The following is a 15696-nucleotide window of genomic DNA, read 5'->3' as shown; positions in this document are numbered from 1 at the left end:
TTATGTGAACCAGAGTTATTTTCCAGCTCAAACTTCTGTGACTATAGGGAGGTTGCAAAATCATGGTATGTTGATAATACAATATATCTACTCTGGGATGCAGTGTTAGCCTGGGATATAGTGAAGAAACGCTGTCTCCCTTTAAGAGTCAATATTTCTCACAATGGCCGTGTTGTAACTGTAGTTAAATCATGGCTCTTGGAGATGCTTGGAAACTTTATAAGACCTAGAACAGCACATTTCAATGCTGAGAGTCTCGGTAGAGTCGTTTTGATAAACACCACATTCATATATGTGGTTTCTGCCTCATTTCACTACATTGAGGCAATTATTTTGTGAGGGCATGTGTAACAAGTAACTTTCCCAGCCGCAATACTAACAACTAAACCTGCCTTTGTTTTGCATCCCCCACCAAAAATGTCTTGCTAGTCAGTCCAACATTGCTCATACAGGTATGTGCCACGCGGCACTTGATTTTGGTCATACCAGAAATCTAAATGTCTCCTCAATTTAATAGTCTACCTGGCTAGCTATAAAAAGAGACTGTAATTCTTAGTCAGAACAAATTCCTATACAGACCATGGAATAAAGAGGTCTAACTTTGTTTTTGTACTGTAATTACAGTACTACAAAAATGACTTCTGTTAATTACTACCTTCCCATTTAACCCAATTGATGCTTTATTTAAGATGCATTGACGGGTCACAAAATAGCAACCTGATTATTGTGTTCATCCTTTCCCTTAACTTAACTCTGGGAGTCAAAATCACAGGCCATCTGGATTTCCCCAGTGGACTTTCATAATCACTTGTTTTTCTCTGCTCCGTTTTCGCGGCTGTCCATTGATATTCAGATAGTGCTTTGAAACAATGCTGTGGTTTTGCCTCATATTTTTTGGCCAAATATATGTGCAGACAAAAGATGCCTGAGGCTTGTGAATAACAATAGAAACCTTTGAAAACTGCAAACCAGGGTTGCAAAGGAAAAGAAAAACAGGAAGGAAAAACAAGACCGGAATGTCTTTCCTTTGCTACGAGAAAAAAGATTACTGATCCCTGTGGTTGAACTGGCTATGGCCAACCCTGCATCACGTTTCAGATATGAATCTAGCAGGGTTGGATTCTGCCATCGTAAACAGCAGGAGAAGAAGAGAGTGGAATTTGCACTCAAATAAATGCTGACGGCTGCAATGAGGGAGCTTCGTCTTGCAGCGTTGAGTGCTCTGCTCCGGCCAAACCCGGCAAATCATTTAGGGGACTGCATAACTTTAAGCAGCTGAGCAGTCCCACTCGTTTCAAAGCTGTTACTCATGCACTCAAAGTTCAGCAGGTGCTTAAAATGCTTCCCTGGTTTAAGCAGCATGACCTGAGACAACTCTAATACGGATGCAAGGGAAGGGTCTCTGTTAATGAGGGAGCTCCCTCTGCTGTCCTAGCTGCAACCTGGCACAGAAATCAAACTTGCAGTTTGCAAGTGACGTCTACTATACAGGACCGGGCAAAAAAGACCTGCCCCCTATCGGGATGGCCGTCACTTTTTGTTTCTGTCCCACAGAGGCGCTGCTTTTGCATGGCGGCTGCTACCCAGCCGAGCCCCGGGGCCTGAAGTTATGTGATTTGTTGGCTGGAATGGGATTTATTCAACTCCACCATCCCTTTACGACAGGGGGGTGCGCCGCATTTAAGAGCGAAGCCTCAGGACTAGAAGAAGCAGCTCGACAAGCTTTGCACTAGTGCTGGGCACCAAACCTTCCCCCTGGCACAAAAAGCACAGCGTACAAGGGCTTCCGGCAGAAGAGACCTGGCTCTTCCCCAAGTAGTTAGATCAGGTCCCTGTGAGGAAGGACTGACTTGAGCTTCTCTCAGGTGTGGAGGACATCCAGTGTCCCACAGTCCTCTCTGCTCTGCCTCCCTCGCTCCAAGGGAGAGGGACAAAGGGATAGCATGTGTTTCACGATAGCCTGCCCAGGGATGAGTTGCCGCGGAGCCCTGTGATGACCCTGCAGGGGATCATCCTCCCCCCGCATCAATCAGCTGACCAGCATGAGAGTGGGGCATTTCCTCCTGGAGCCCCAGAAGCAGAACTACCCCCTGGGGCAGGAGACAGCTGTGCCACAGCTGGCAGGCTCCCTGCACTCAGGGAGCCTTGCTGGGGCAGGAGATTGCCCCCCACCTCCAGGTTGCCCCGGAGCAGTGCCAGGAGCAGGGGCTCTTCTCCTTTGTGGGGGGTGAGGGGAGAACGGCAGGGGGACCTGCCATGGGGCAATGCCCCCCTTGCCCCCCAGCCATTCAGCTGAGTGGCAGGATGGAGGTGGGGGGCATTCTCCCAGAGGTCGAACCCTCCTGGGCTGGCTGCTGCTTTGCTGTAGCTGCCCAAGGCCACTTGACTGCCTGCTCCCTTGCTAGGCAGGGGAGAGGACAGGGTTCCCTCCCTGAAGGGCTGCGTAGTGCCCGCTGGCTGCAAACCTCCTCTGTGTATCTCTCCCATCAGGAAGCTGGAAGGCACGTATGCTCCAGCTCCAAGGCTATTTTTCTGCCCGTAAGAATTTCACAGAAATTCACAGTTTCATAGGCATTCTTACAGGTGGAAATGAAAGAGTGTCTGTGGCCCGCACTCATGCTCGCATCCACAGGTGATGCAAACAATGCCCGGCCGGGGCACAGCTCCATCACTGCTGTGATACGACAGTGGCAGTTTTGGACATTTTCAAGGCTGTTTTGGGGTTCTTGTTAGAAGCCTTGCAAACAAGGGGAGATAGCAATCTTGGCATTAACAACCACTTCTCCTTTTCAAGGCTTCTAATAACAGCCTCACGATAACTGCTTTTCCTGCAGCTTGCCTTCCAAACTTCACAACGTTTCGGAGGAGCTGCAGCGCTCCTCTTTGTGGGCAGATGTCTAGAGACGGCTGAGGTTCGTGCAGTTTCCTGAAGCACAGAATGGAGCCAAAAGATGCAGCTAGCTTATGCCCTCCACTGATACAAGGACAGCCAATGCTTGTTAGCATGGGAGCAATAGGCACCAAAATGACGGGTGTTGTGCTATGCAGTCAAGCAAAGTGCGTGCTAATCCAGCATGCGTATTATTGGACTACACTGCACAAAGTAGTGCTATATAACAGTAGTCTGTAATCCATCTATTATCTTACAAATACTGTGAACATATATACTCTTCTCAGTTTGGGTCATCCTTTAAATTGCTGCCTCAAAATAAATTTGCACTTCTAGTGGAGAGTACTTTTTAACCTTTGCTTTCCATTGCAAAATATTGCTTACTGACCTGGGACTATGTCTGGTAATGCTGTGGCCTTGAAGGAATGTAATTTCCCTTGGAGCTTTTGCAAATCAATCCATCATCCTGGCCGCTGTTCTCATAAATCTAACTTTTTTCAAACTCGGGGGCCTAATGCTGTTTCGTACCAATGAGTGACTAGTTTAAAGAGTTGCTGGCACCCGCCATTTTTAGCACTTCCACAAGTTTTTCGATTGCAATCTGGTGGATAAAGTACCTGACGGAGATTTGGGATACCCGAGTTCCACCTTTAGCTTTACCACTGATTTACTGCATGTTCTCACTTGCCTCAGTTTCTCCATGTGTAAAATGGGGACAAGGACAGTGGCCTTCTTTGTAACACTTTTTTGGGAGCTCTTCCAGTGGAAGAGCCAGGAATCAGCCCCCTTCTCTTTTCCCTCATTTTCCCAAGAATCCCTTCAGGTTGCATATCTTTTTTGAGATGTGATACTACTCTGATCAAGGTTCCTTGAGGGGAATTCGTAAGGGAGTGGAGAGGGTGGGTATCATCTCCCTACAAACATGACAAGCCACATCTTTTTGGGCCTCTGATGTGGCTAGTGCTACTCTCTGTCTTCCTTTCCGTTATACCAACCAAGAGGCGTGAGATAGCCCATCTCAGTTCCGGAAATCATAGCTCAGCTTTCTATACACTGCTACTGCTTAGTTGCAAGTCTTCCTGGACTTTGCAGAATTGCATTTTTACAAGTACTTTTCAAAGCTCTCCAATGATCTTACCTGGGGCCTGGTAACGGACTCTCATTCTTCTTGAGAGACCTTTCTCTTTTCTCCCTTCCAGATCCAGAATATCTGTGAAACGTATTTAATTTGAGGGTTTTTTCACCCGTCTCCGTATCAAAGCTTGGCATCGATTTCCTCTCTCCAACTCGGCTTCTCTCTCTTTCTGACAGCAGCTTGGCAAACGGGTCATCTGTGTCTTCAGGGATATTTCTGATTTCCTCGGTGGCTGAACTCCTGTAGGAGCCTGACAAAGTCTTGGATGAAAGCTCCATGTCTGCTTTCATGGCACTGTCATTGGGTGGATAGAGGTTCCCTACGGACTGGACAGAAGTCACTTTGCTCTCCTGAAAATCGCCATTTGGCAGATTTGAAGAATGACTGTGTTCTCCTTTGAATTGTATTATGCTACTTATGCTAGAAGATCGTTGGTTCAGAGGCCTTCTTTTTAGCGAGTCCTACAATAAGTTGCCAATAAAGAAAAAAACTAATTACCAACAATACCAGATCTTTACCTCAATAGAGAGCATTAATACTTAAACTAGTAGGTTATATAAGGGATTCTGTTTTCATCAGAGACAGGCATTTGTGGGGGGAAGAAATTGTTTGGCTAACAAAAACAGCTGGCTTGAGCCTTCATCCAAAATTATGATGGTCCCAGGGTTGAACTTTATAAAGGGCTTGGTGGTTTTTGCACTTCCCTCTTTCATCCCGGAGCAGAAACAAAATATAAGAGCTGGTTCTTAAGCTTATACCCATCTCACATGAAACCAGAAGGTCCAGGAAATGTGATCAAAAAGATTCTCTTTCAAAGGCACCTGACTTCATTGCCAGGCCAAAGATTTTTGGATCCAATTCAGGTACGAATACAGACTTTGTGAGCTTCTTAGAAATGAGGCGTTCTAACTAATCCTTTGAGCCTTCTCTGTTACTAATAATTTGGGGCTGAATTCTTCACTCTTTACTTCCACCAACTTCTCATTAACACAACATGGAATGAATGGGAAAAATACATAGCTGTTTTTTCAAGAATACGTGCTGATGAGGAACAGTACAAAACACAGAGATAGGTTAGCTGAAATCTAATTCTTTGAACCGAAATATTGGTTGGCAGGGGCTGGAATTTGCAAAGAAACCTAAGGAACTCGTACTCGTTTCCACTGAAATTCAGTAACATTTGTGCCCAACTCCTTTATGACCCTTTAAAATCCCCGGCTTAAAGAGGTAAAAGGTAACAAGTAAAACAAACATGAACAAGTATAATATAAGCAAACATCACAGAGCTGCGGTGATGATTAATTATTGCACAACTGGATGGTCCTCTGTGATTCTAAATCCTCTGAGAGGTTTCTTAATGCATTAACTCTAATGAGTTTTTTTAAATTCCTTCATACATACAACATCTTAATTTAGTAATTTGTCTAAATTTAGTCATTTGTTGTATAGCAACCAAAATGCTGGCGTGCATCCATAGATGCTTCTCGAGCAAATCCCGGGACGTCATTCTCCCCTTGTACTCGGCCTTGGTGAGGCCGCAGCTGGAGTACTGCGTCCAGTTTTGGGCTCCACAATTCAAAAAGGATGTGGAGAAGCTTGAGAGAGTCCAGAGGAGAGCCACGCGCATGATCAGAGGTCAGGAAAACAGATCTTACGATGACAGGCTGAGAGCCACGGGACTCTTTAGCCTGGAAAAGCGTAGGCTCAGGGGTGATCTGATGGCCACCTATAAGTTTATCAGGGATGACCACCAGGATCTGGGGGAACGTCTGTTGACCAGAGCGCCCCAAGGGATGACGAGGTCGAACGGTCACAAACTCCTGCAAGACCGTTTCAGGCTGGACATAAGGAAGAATTTCTTTACTGTCCGAGCCCCCAAGGTCTGGAGCAGTCTGCCAGCGGAGGTGGTTCAAGCGCCTACATTGAACACCTTCAAGAGTAAATTGGATGCTTATCTTGCTGGGATCCTATGACTCCAGCTGACTTCCTGCCCTTTGGGCAGGGGGCTGGACTCGATGATCTCCCGAGGTCCCTTCCAGCCCTAATGTCTATGAAATCTATGAAATCTATGAAAAGCAGTCTTTCTGTTATGTTAAATAGACATCTCACTGAATATGTTAATCCTTAGTATCAATCAACTGTTTTATATATTCAGGTATTGAAAAATCACCTCTTGGGAACTCGCTGTTGGTCCAGCCATCATTCCTCTGAGGATAAGACTAGACCTAGACCTTTGCTTCTCTTTCATTGTGGTCTTCATCTCCTCTGAATTCCTTATTATTTTTAAATCCTCCATGCTGTTTTTAAATTTTTTATCCCCTTCAGAGAATAAGCTACTACTTGGACTTATTCCAGTGTTGGATTTCTCACTTTTATGATGATGACTCCTGGATGGAATGACTTTATCAAGCAGGTCATCAATCTCACATCTATAAGGGGGAAAAAAGGAGCATACATTCAAGAAATAAAATGATATGCAAATACTATCAATAAAAGATCATTTACTATAGCGGAGTTACATGGTAGGAGTAATCAGCAAAATGTCTAGCAACATCTCAAAACATCTACATATAGCTTTTCAATATTTAAACAAGGACCTGTTTATATTATTAAATCATGTGAATTATACAGGAAATAACATGCTAAGAAGAATGTTCATTCCTTCATCACTTGTCCTGATTTTCTTATGTGATGTAAGACCGAATGATTTTGAGATACAGAAAAAAACAGTTTTACAAGTGTTTCCTTCCTACATATTATTATTCTAGGAAGAAAGCATGGCGCCTTATAGACTTACTTGCTCAGAACGGCATGAACTTTCATGGGCTCTAGTCTATGGTAGCATCTGACAAAGTAGATGAAAGCCTATGAAAGCTTATGCCTCTCTGGACAAGCTAGCCTATAAGATGCCATACAGTCTAACTTCAGACTAACGCTGGGTACATCTACACATCGCCCTACAGCAACGTAGCAACGCACTACGTCGCCGTATGGCATGCTACAGCGACGTAGCGGTTGCATGGGTCTACACATGATCACTAGCCACATCACTGTAGCAGCACACTCTCCACTTACAAGGTACTGCTACAGGGACGTGGCAGGGAAATCTAAGCGTGTACCACCTGTATGACACAGCATGGGTGCTTACTGCGCCGTGCTTTACTACTTCCAAAAGGCCGTGCTAAAGCATGGTGCCATAGCAACGTTGCTGTATGGCGACTTGTAGATGTGCCCATTGTTAACTACCGCTCCCCATTATAATTTTGAGACCTGAGATTTTTGTATACCTTGGTTATACTGCTCTCCAAAAGGTTCTCTGACTCCTTATTGAATCACAGGATGTCTAAACATGCTGGAAGAGTTGTGGTACCCATATTTTAGAAAAAAAATGTGTAGGTTGCCTAATTTTTGGTAAAAACAACTCCACAGAAGCCAGCGAGGACTACTCAGAAAGAAGTTAATTCAGAAGGAATCTGGTAGTGCTGAGGTCATGTAGCCACTATGGACCAGGTAATTTGTGAGAAGCAATTATTTTTTGTGGGTGATATCTTGTATTGGACCAACTGCATAGTTGGGATAGATTTGGAAAAGCTTTCCAGGTATTAATATATGCTTCCTTGCGTCTCTGGGAGAGAGGCAGATGGATCAAGGGCTTTCTGTAAATAAAAGCCAAGTACATCAGGTTTTTATTACACATCTTGTCTGTTGGCTACCTGATAATTTATTTTATGTCCTCATTTTATTCACCCAAGAGTCCTTGGCCCATCTACTGTTTAGTCCTGCTATGCCCGGTTTTTTCCCAGAGTCCCAAGGAGCTGTACTGTGATACCGAAATTCAAAATATATGCCAACCACACTATTGGTCCAAAACAAGTTATCAACTACAAGAATTTTGGCCTCTCACATGAGAAAGTAGTGGCTCAACTCAATTCAATAGCAACACTATTGACGTTAATAGAGCTAAGATTTTTCTCCACGAGCTTAGCTAATGCCAGATGATTCACAGGAAAGCATAACAGCCCATTAAGCTCCCTGTCCCATTGTGCCATACCACAGAGGACATTAAAAGGGGCGCAATAGAGGTCCCTTGTTTTTTCTTGCACTTTCTTTTCCCCAAATCCGTAGTAAAGCCTTCTGCCCTGTCTGCTTATTGCAAGGCCTTTTCAGTACAGCCAAGTCCAGGCTGTATCAAGTTGCAGAAATCATGAGATTGTCTCAGAAAACACCGGTGGCGGAAGTGGGGAGCAAGCCTGTAACATAACAATACAAGCCTTCATGCTTGTTCTGAAACACCTCCTGGGTTTAAAGCATGCAGGGTGTGTTTATCAAGGGCTAAAAAAAAATCCCTTTTTTATTGAAAGGGAACATCATAGCATCACCTCAACCCAGGAGCTCGCCTCACCCTTAGGCAGAGATGGAGCAAGTCCCCTGGGAGCTGCAGTGAACTTGTTCTGCCCCCACCCCTAGGCTGTTGGGGTGCTGCCAGCTGCATAGTGCAAACCCTTTAATTTCTCAAGCTGCCCCCAGGGAAGGGGCAATTCAAGAGTGGGCAGCGAGCAAGATCAAGCCCCTCTCTGCATCCCCCAGCACAGGGGCTGAGCTATGCGTGCGTGTGCGTATCTCTTTAAGAACGCAGCGTCCCACTCCGTTCTCCCCCACTCCCCCTACAGGGAAGCACTGCGCATGCCCAAGCTTTGGAGGCCCAGGACCACAGAGTTCCACAGGGGGGCTGAAGGAAGAGCGGTACACCCTTTCACTTCCTGCGGCCGGCGCCACTCTGCCTCGGAGCGGCCTCTCACTAGTCACGCATTCCCCCTTTTCCTGGAGCGCGTGTGCCGCGCTGCGCATGCGCGGCGCTGGCGAGTCTATATAAGGCAGAGCGAGGCGGGGCACGTGGCAGTGGAGGTGGGTGCTGTGCAGAGGCTGTGATTTCAGTGGTGCAGCACGCAGGGGTTCAGCGCTGATTTCATTAGAGGGTAGAGAGTGATAATTAATTAGAGCAATATTCACTGTAAAGAAGGAATAATTAGAAAGACTTCCTTTAAAAAAAAACAAAACATGGGGTTGCACCAGGCTGCCAAGAACTGCAGCAGTTCATGCCTCTGGCTGCTAGTCTTGCAGCAGGGCTGATCAAGGCATTATTTTAGTGCCTGTGGGTTATTGGAAAGCTGCTGCAGGAGAGTCCAGGGCTGCTTCAGCCTGCTCGGGTGCATGGCTACGTGCTCATCCGGGGCTTGCAAGGGCAGCTGGTCTCTTCCTTATAAATGGGAGGAGGATTTTTGATAAGCCTTTGACAACATATGTATTTTTTAAAAGCTCTATGAATTTTTGCCTGGCTCCGATCATTGAATATGCTTAACCACGTGATGAGTTTGTTAGCTAGGTATATAGACATCTGTGGATAGGAATAGTGCAGTGTAAACTTAGTGTAGTATATAGACATGCAAGCCATGCTTTTTTACACTTGTTTCATGTACTCTGTTAGCTATATACGTTAGCTCACCCAATTCTTGTTCAACTGTTTATAGCTACTTCAAGTGGCAGCTATTCACAGTCAAAACTCCCACCAATCATATAACCTCATACATGCATGGATATTAAGGTTGGAAGGGACCTCATTAGATCAAGTCTGACTCCTTGCCCCACTCAGGAAAGAGCACTGTGGTCAGATGATAATGTGTAATTTAATTGTGTCTTGCATGATTTAAGTGAGTAAAGCTAATACCATCACATGCTACGAGTGCACCAGCAGAAGGTGCAGTCAAGAGCACAGCACCACGCAATTTTAAAATTTTTTTAGCATTGGTCCTGGTTTTCCTGCACTGATGGCAGAATGCTATTGGTAACATGCAGCTATCTAAAGTTGCTTGTCCTGTGTAGCTAGTAAAAATGCATGCAGTCTGAAGCTGGGGACTGAATCTGCATCCTTAGAACCTGGGAATAATTGTAAGTGTTACACTAAAGGCAAAAAGGAGACTACCTGTAGGCTTCAGTTTTACTTGTTTTGGACCTTGTATTCCCACGCATGTCATCTTCAGAGTAGTCTGCTGTGCTGAGTATGGAGGTTTTATTCGGAGGTAGTGATGGTGCAGAATTTGGAATGATGCTAGTCATGCTTCCAAAATGTTCAAGGAAATAGTTCGTCATCATTTCTAGAATTGTTTTCAGTGGGTTCTCCTTGGCCTGTTGGGAGGGGGAAGGAAGATTAAATACATTTTATAAAAATAGAAATGAAGCATCTAGATTTTCTTAGTTAATATCAAGCTTTTAAAAGCAAAGTGTCAAGCAGAATTAAATACATGGATATTTTGAAATATAGGGAGCAATACATGGATTTAACAGGACAGTAACTGGCAAATTCCAGTGGCCACTTGCTTGTTGAAGTGTTGGTGAACTATGTTACAGGATCAGGACGAAATATCATATCACAAAGCATGAACTCTGAATAACATAAGAACCTGTGCAGAAGCATGAAGAGTTCATTTTCATCTATCCTTATTTCATTACCATTTTCAGCACAGTTGAAGATCTAAGGCTGTGACCCTATAAGGCCATTGGTCTGGTACAAAACTCAATTTTCTTACCTTGTTTTCTTTGTACAGAGACTGTATATGGAGAATATTTCTGAGTTCATTCCTGTTATTGATGCTAAGAACAGAGCGTGGAAATTCCTGGTCCATGGTTGCCATGGTCTTTTTTAAACCCTTGAGAGAGAGAAGAAAATGCTGTTTTAGATGCACTGCAGCAGACAGCATAAACTTTAAGTGCTATTCTCTAGTTTGGATTTAATCGTAAACTTGTTCGTTTTAAACCACGTTTTAGGTTCTCATTTTTTTCCTTTATGTTTACATTGATACTGCTCAGCAGCTGAATTTAAAATTCCACTTACATGTTGAGCAGAGAAGCCTGCTAATTGCTGCATAAGCCAAAGCAAATCTCAGTCTTACTGTGTTGAGCTCTCCTCTCAATTGTAAACGGATATATTTATATTACTGATCAACCAAGTTTGACTAAATACGTTACGTATACCTGTATCCTAAACTTTTCAAAGAGGCAACTCCCTAAAAACAGGCTGGAAACATACTTTGGAGAACTTGAGCCACCTGTAAGGGTGAATTTTGAAGAAAATAGCAGCTTGCAAAAGGTTCAGATGTTCAAAACTTTTTCTACAGATGTATCTGAAACCATTTTGTTTTATAGTTTATACACTTGTCCAGGTTCTTTTAAGAGCACGGAAAAATTGAAGTCTGTGATCAAAGGTCAATCCACATGATTTCACTTTAAAGATGTCTAGAAAGTGACCCTTTTTTTTTGTTTTGTTCAGATTGTTACTATGTTTTCCAGAATTATGTTTACTATTAGCGAGGTGTAGTGCATCGAGCCATGTTTCAAAATTTGCGGGGGAGAACTTAAGTGTTTTTAATAGGGTTAAACTGAAAGCTTCACTAAACCCACCCAAACCATCAAAACATACACCTCAAAACAGTCTGGTTTTCTTGGTTTCCTAATCACCAGAAACTGGATCGCAAGTTGTGCGTGCTTCAAAGCTGTAAGCTCAAATGACAGTGCTACCAGCTTCAAATACTACATTTGCGTTTAAACATTACGTGCATTTTTTTTCCTTAAACCTCAGTACAACATTGCAGTGAAATATGAGATGCTTAGTTTGGGGTGAACCAGGGAGAAGTTGAACTTTAAAAAACAGTAAAGCAGATTATGCATTTGTAGGAAATGAAGTTCCTATTCCTGCAAATGGGATTTATTTTTAAAAAATCCATCAGGCTTCAAGATGCATGTAGGGGTGGGATTTGCTAATGAATAATTGCAGGACCTATAGTTCTGAGTTTAAATGCATCTTTAAGGAATGCCACTTTAAAAAACAAAATTATTGCAGAAACAGCTTTCTTTTGTATCTTGGTTCACAGCAGAATGAAATCAGAGACTGTGGAAAAGGTGCTGCGAGAAGAAGCTTGATCACATTTGACCAATACAACTGTGTTTAAATTGCCATTTTATAAGAACTCATATTTACTTTTGTGCTAAAGTACTTTTTTTTCCTCAATCTAAGGTGTCACTTTTAAAGCATAATTATTAATAAAAAGTTGTGTTACACTTTTTGCTTCCTCATCGGCAACTCTGAATTGGGTTAGAGAAGCGTGCAGTGTTGAGCATGCGCAAGAATAGGATGAATGTTTGCCAGGTAATGTCTTAAATTACAGCATCTGATATCTGAATTTTTAGAGGCATCAATAGATTCAAAAACAGTCCTTTTCAGCAAAAGATTTCTTTTTCACTATGCAAACGTTGTTGGGGGGGGGTTTTTCCCCTTCCTTTCTTTGACGGTATCTGTTGTATTCCAAGTGTTGCTGTTAAAGAAATGCTTTGTGGGAAATGTAGTCTCAAGTCTCTCGATTTCTGATGGCTGGTATTAACAGTTCAAAATAAAACTACCGGCACACTGGAAAACAACCTTGGCGCTCCCCTTGCAGCATCTCAAGCCCTTAGGTGGCCGGGTTATTTTGTTAACCTTTCAAAGCTCTTATTAACTGGAGTAAAAGGAGACAAATTTTACCTTTCTACTGAGAAATTCTCTCACCACAGATGCAGCGACCTCCTCCACAAAGCAGTTATCCATTTTTATCCCGAAAGGCACAGGGGGTGATGTGTACTTGATCTGACATGAGTCAGGCAGGTTGTCCCTGCTCTTCCACCCGGCCGTTAACTACTTGCGTGCCCGGAGCGGAGGGCTCAGGTTGCAGCCCGCCCCGTGTTGTCAGTTGCAGCGTCATGGCTCTGTTGCCACAGAGACGATGTCATAAAGAGGTGGGGAGCTCCTCCCCCTAAGAGGAAGTCGATAGATTCTCCCAAGAAATCCTGCAAGCGGCTGTGTCCAGTGATGCAGCTCATGCTTTTGTGTCACAACCTGAGGGTGCTTTTAAAAGCCGTGTCCTGGGACATGAATTCCAGAACTTTTGGTGCAGCTGGCCAGCATTTTTAAACTAAATGGCTGCAATTTGTCCATTCATTCTAATGATGGCTTCAAGATGCATGTCTAGAAGCCGGTTTTTAACAGTTTTATATGATCGTAATTGAAATCTGTTGTAAGTGGTATGGGACTTTGGTTCCTTTCGATTTAGGCAGGTTAGATCCTGGAGTACTGTTTTATTATCTGTAATGCTGGATGTTCAGCTATTTTTCGGTGCTTCTTCTTGCAAAGATCATAATGACTGGAGTGAAATGGGACTTTTCCTTTTTTTTTTTTTTTTACTGAACTTCCAACAACTTAATCCTTGCAGGCAGTCTCCAGAATACTGCTTTTGGGGGTTTTGTTTGTTCCTTTGGGGCATTTTGCTGATTCATATCTTCTCCAGACCTGCAGTAACCAGCATGCTTGCTCCCTGCCATGTATTGAATGTCTTGAATTTTTATGTTGCTGTTTTTTAATGTTGCATTTGCTGCTTTATTTCTCAAACATCTGTTATAAAATATCAAACGGAGTAAACGTTGTTCTAGCTTAATTCACCTTCAAGCCTTGTGCTAGGTATTCCTCCTTTGCTGTTTTGTTTTTCTAGTCTTTCAGTAATTCCCTTATTTTTCCCTCCATGAGCCCTTCTAGTTGTCTCTTTAAGCCTTGGGAACACGCACATCTTTCCCGTGACCCTGGTAGCCTCGAGAGGAAAAGATTTCAGGACTTGCAAAACAAAGAGCGGTCTCACCTCCTCCAAGTTGGATAGCTTCACATTAGGAGTTCCTAAAAGGAAAATAATTACTCCCCCACTGTCCCAATTTTTTTTAAGGTTTTTCTTGTTATATATGTAGCTTGACTTCAGCGTATACACCAGTGGAGAACACTTACTGCTTTGTAAACGCCACTGTTTCATGCGGGCAGGACTGGTGCCCCCTAAGTTTCAGTAGCATAACTAGGGGTGCTTGTCCCTGGTAGCGCTTTTCCTACGTACACATGACAAATCACCATTTCACTTAATATAGTCTGAAGATGCACATTTTGACTTTATGGTCTTAGTCTTTTTTTAATCATTATTTAAACCACCTCGGGTGTTTTATTTTTAGCATGGAAAACTGTGCTGACAGGATTATTTTTATTGTACTAGTTTTTTAGTGTGTATCCAATATATGGCCAAAATGGCATTGCCCCTGTTCTGCAATGATTTCTCTACCAGGTGCCATGTAGCTTCACTGGGAAATCCCTGGACTGTCTGTTGCAATGCAGCTACAAGACACCAGGTGTGATTTTTGCAAATCTTTACTGGTCAGGCAGTTCAAGGTTCAGGTTGATTTTAAAAATACTATTTTTTTGGACTGAGCATTCTTCCCAGTGTTAACATGCAGTTCCAAAAAACCCTGGGCCAGCACCCCAACGTTTGTCTTGCTCTTTACATGCCATGCTTCCCTGAACCCCTTTCCTCTCCTTGCCCTGCCCTGCCCCCAAGAGTGGCTCACCCCATACCGCTGCAGCGCACTCCTTCCTTCACAGCACAACCAGATCATGCATGCCCACAGTGTTTCTGCCGCTTTTCATGTTTATTCATTTGGAGCACACAAAGACCTATTTGACAACTTGGGCTGTGGGCTTCTAGCCCACTAGGTTACTGTGGGCTGCCACTGTTGGGCAGCAGTGGGATCCAAGCTTTTAAGTGATTCCAGGGGACAAAAAAGGCAGCGTCAGTGAAGTCGGAGGGTTAAAATTGGTGCACGCTCGGGGGACACAGCAGAGCATCCCGGCTACTGCCCACCGACTCAAAGGCAGCCGGAGCCAGCAGCAAAGCCAGCAGTACTATGCCTCTGATGCAGGAACGGAGCAACGTGCTGCAAGAGATGAGTGAGGAAGGTAAAAAACACACTACTGGCTAAAGGCTGGAAAACTGTGCCCCCTCAGAGACAGATTTGGTACTGTGGAATCAGGACCGAAAAACGATTTCAGCACTGCCCCCGCATTTTGTAGAGATAGAGATGGATGTGTATATTTGTTCCACAACAGCAAATAAAATGACTGCATCTAGGCAGCAATCAACTGCAGCTTGGCCAGCAAGATTCAACAAATGCAATACATACATACATACATACATATATATATATATATATATATATATATATATATATATATATATATATATATATATATATATATAGAGCATACTTACTTTTTTCCACAAGTTCTTGCTGCATGCCGTTATAGCTTCCCGCCATGTTGGCTGCATTATCATATGCCTGTCCTTTGCACTTGCTCAAGTCAACTTTGCAGTGATTGCCTAGATAATCCAGCACCATGCTTTCACCAATATGATTTTCTAATTGAAGGAAAGTTGGCATTCAGTGGGAAAACCATTGGGTGGCACGTATCTTACAATAACAGTTGATCAATGTTCAAGATTCAGGGTAGACTCAACAGACAAACTGAAGTATGCTGCTTTTCTCGAGTCATCCAAAATAGATCCTCTTACTTTTTTTGCCATCAGCTGGATGAGTTCATCATGTACAGGCAACCCCTGCTTAACGCTCTTAATTGGTTCCAGGAACACCGAGTGTTAAGCGGAACCCATTTCTCCATGGGGCTTAATGTAAATAGAAATAATTGGTTATTTCTTCTTGCTGTAGCTTCTCCCACCCCTCCGCTTGCCTGCTGGCCACTCTGGCCCCATGTGCTGGCCCA

The 15696-nt window shown here is 43.6% G+C and overlaps 1 protein-coding gene across 3 annotated transcripts in view; it reads right to left on the bottom strand.

The window, feature by feature from the left end:
* MINDY4 (MINDY lysine 48 deubiquitinase 4) overlaps positions 1-12815 on the bottom strand; it is a 95261-nt gene extending 82446 nt beyond the window's left edge. The window contains exons 1-5 of one of the 3 annotated variants that reach the window (XM_090047837.1): positions 12598-12815; positions 10610-10729; positions 10006-10208; positions 6196-6454; positions 4029-4486 (exon numbers count right to left, since the gene is read on the bottom strand). In XM_090047837.1, coding sequence (XP_089903963.1) covers positions 4029-4486; positions 6196-6454; positions 10006-10208; positions 10610-10729; positions 12598-12660 — 1103 coding nt within the window. In that variant the 5' untranslated portion in view covers positions 12661-12815. The remainder of the gene's footprint in view (positions 1-4028; positions 4487-6195; positions 6455-10005; positions 10209-10609; positions 10730-12597) is intronic. The other 2 variants (XM_090047836.1, XM_090047835.1) reach the window with 2 other exon arrangements.
* Positions 12816-15696: the final 2881 nt, after the last annotated feature.

Source organism: Crocodylus siamensis, chromosome 5 (genome assembly GCF_052110815.1).
Source record: "Crocodylus siamensis isolate JL-2025a chromosome 5, ASM5211081v1, whole genome shotgun sequence".
NCBI classification, from domain to species: Eukaryota; Metazoa; Chordata; order Crocodylia; family Crocodylidae; genus Crocodylus; species Crocodylus siamensis.
The sequence above is the reverse complement of the archived record's forward strand: the minus strand, read 5'-3'. Positions and strand labels throughout refer to the sequence as shown.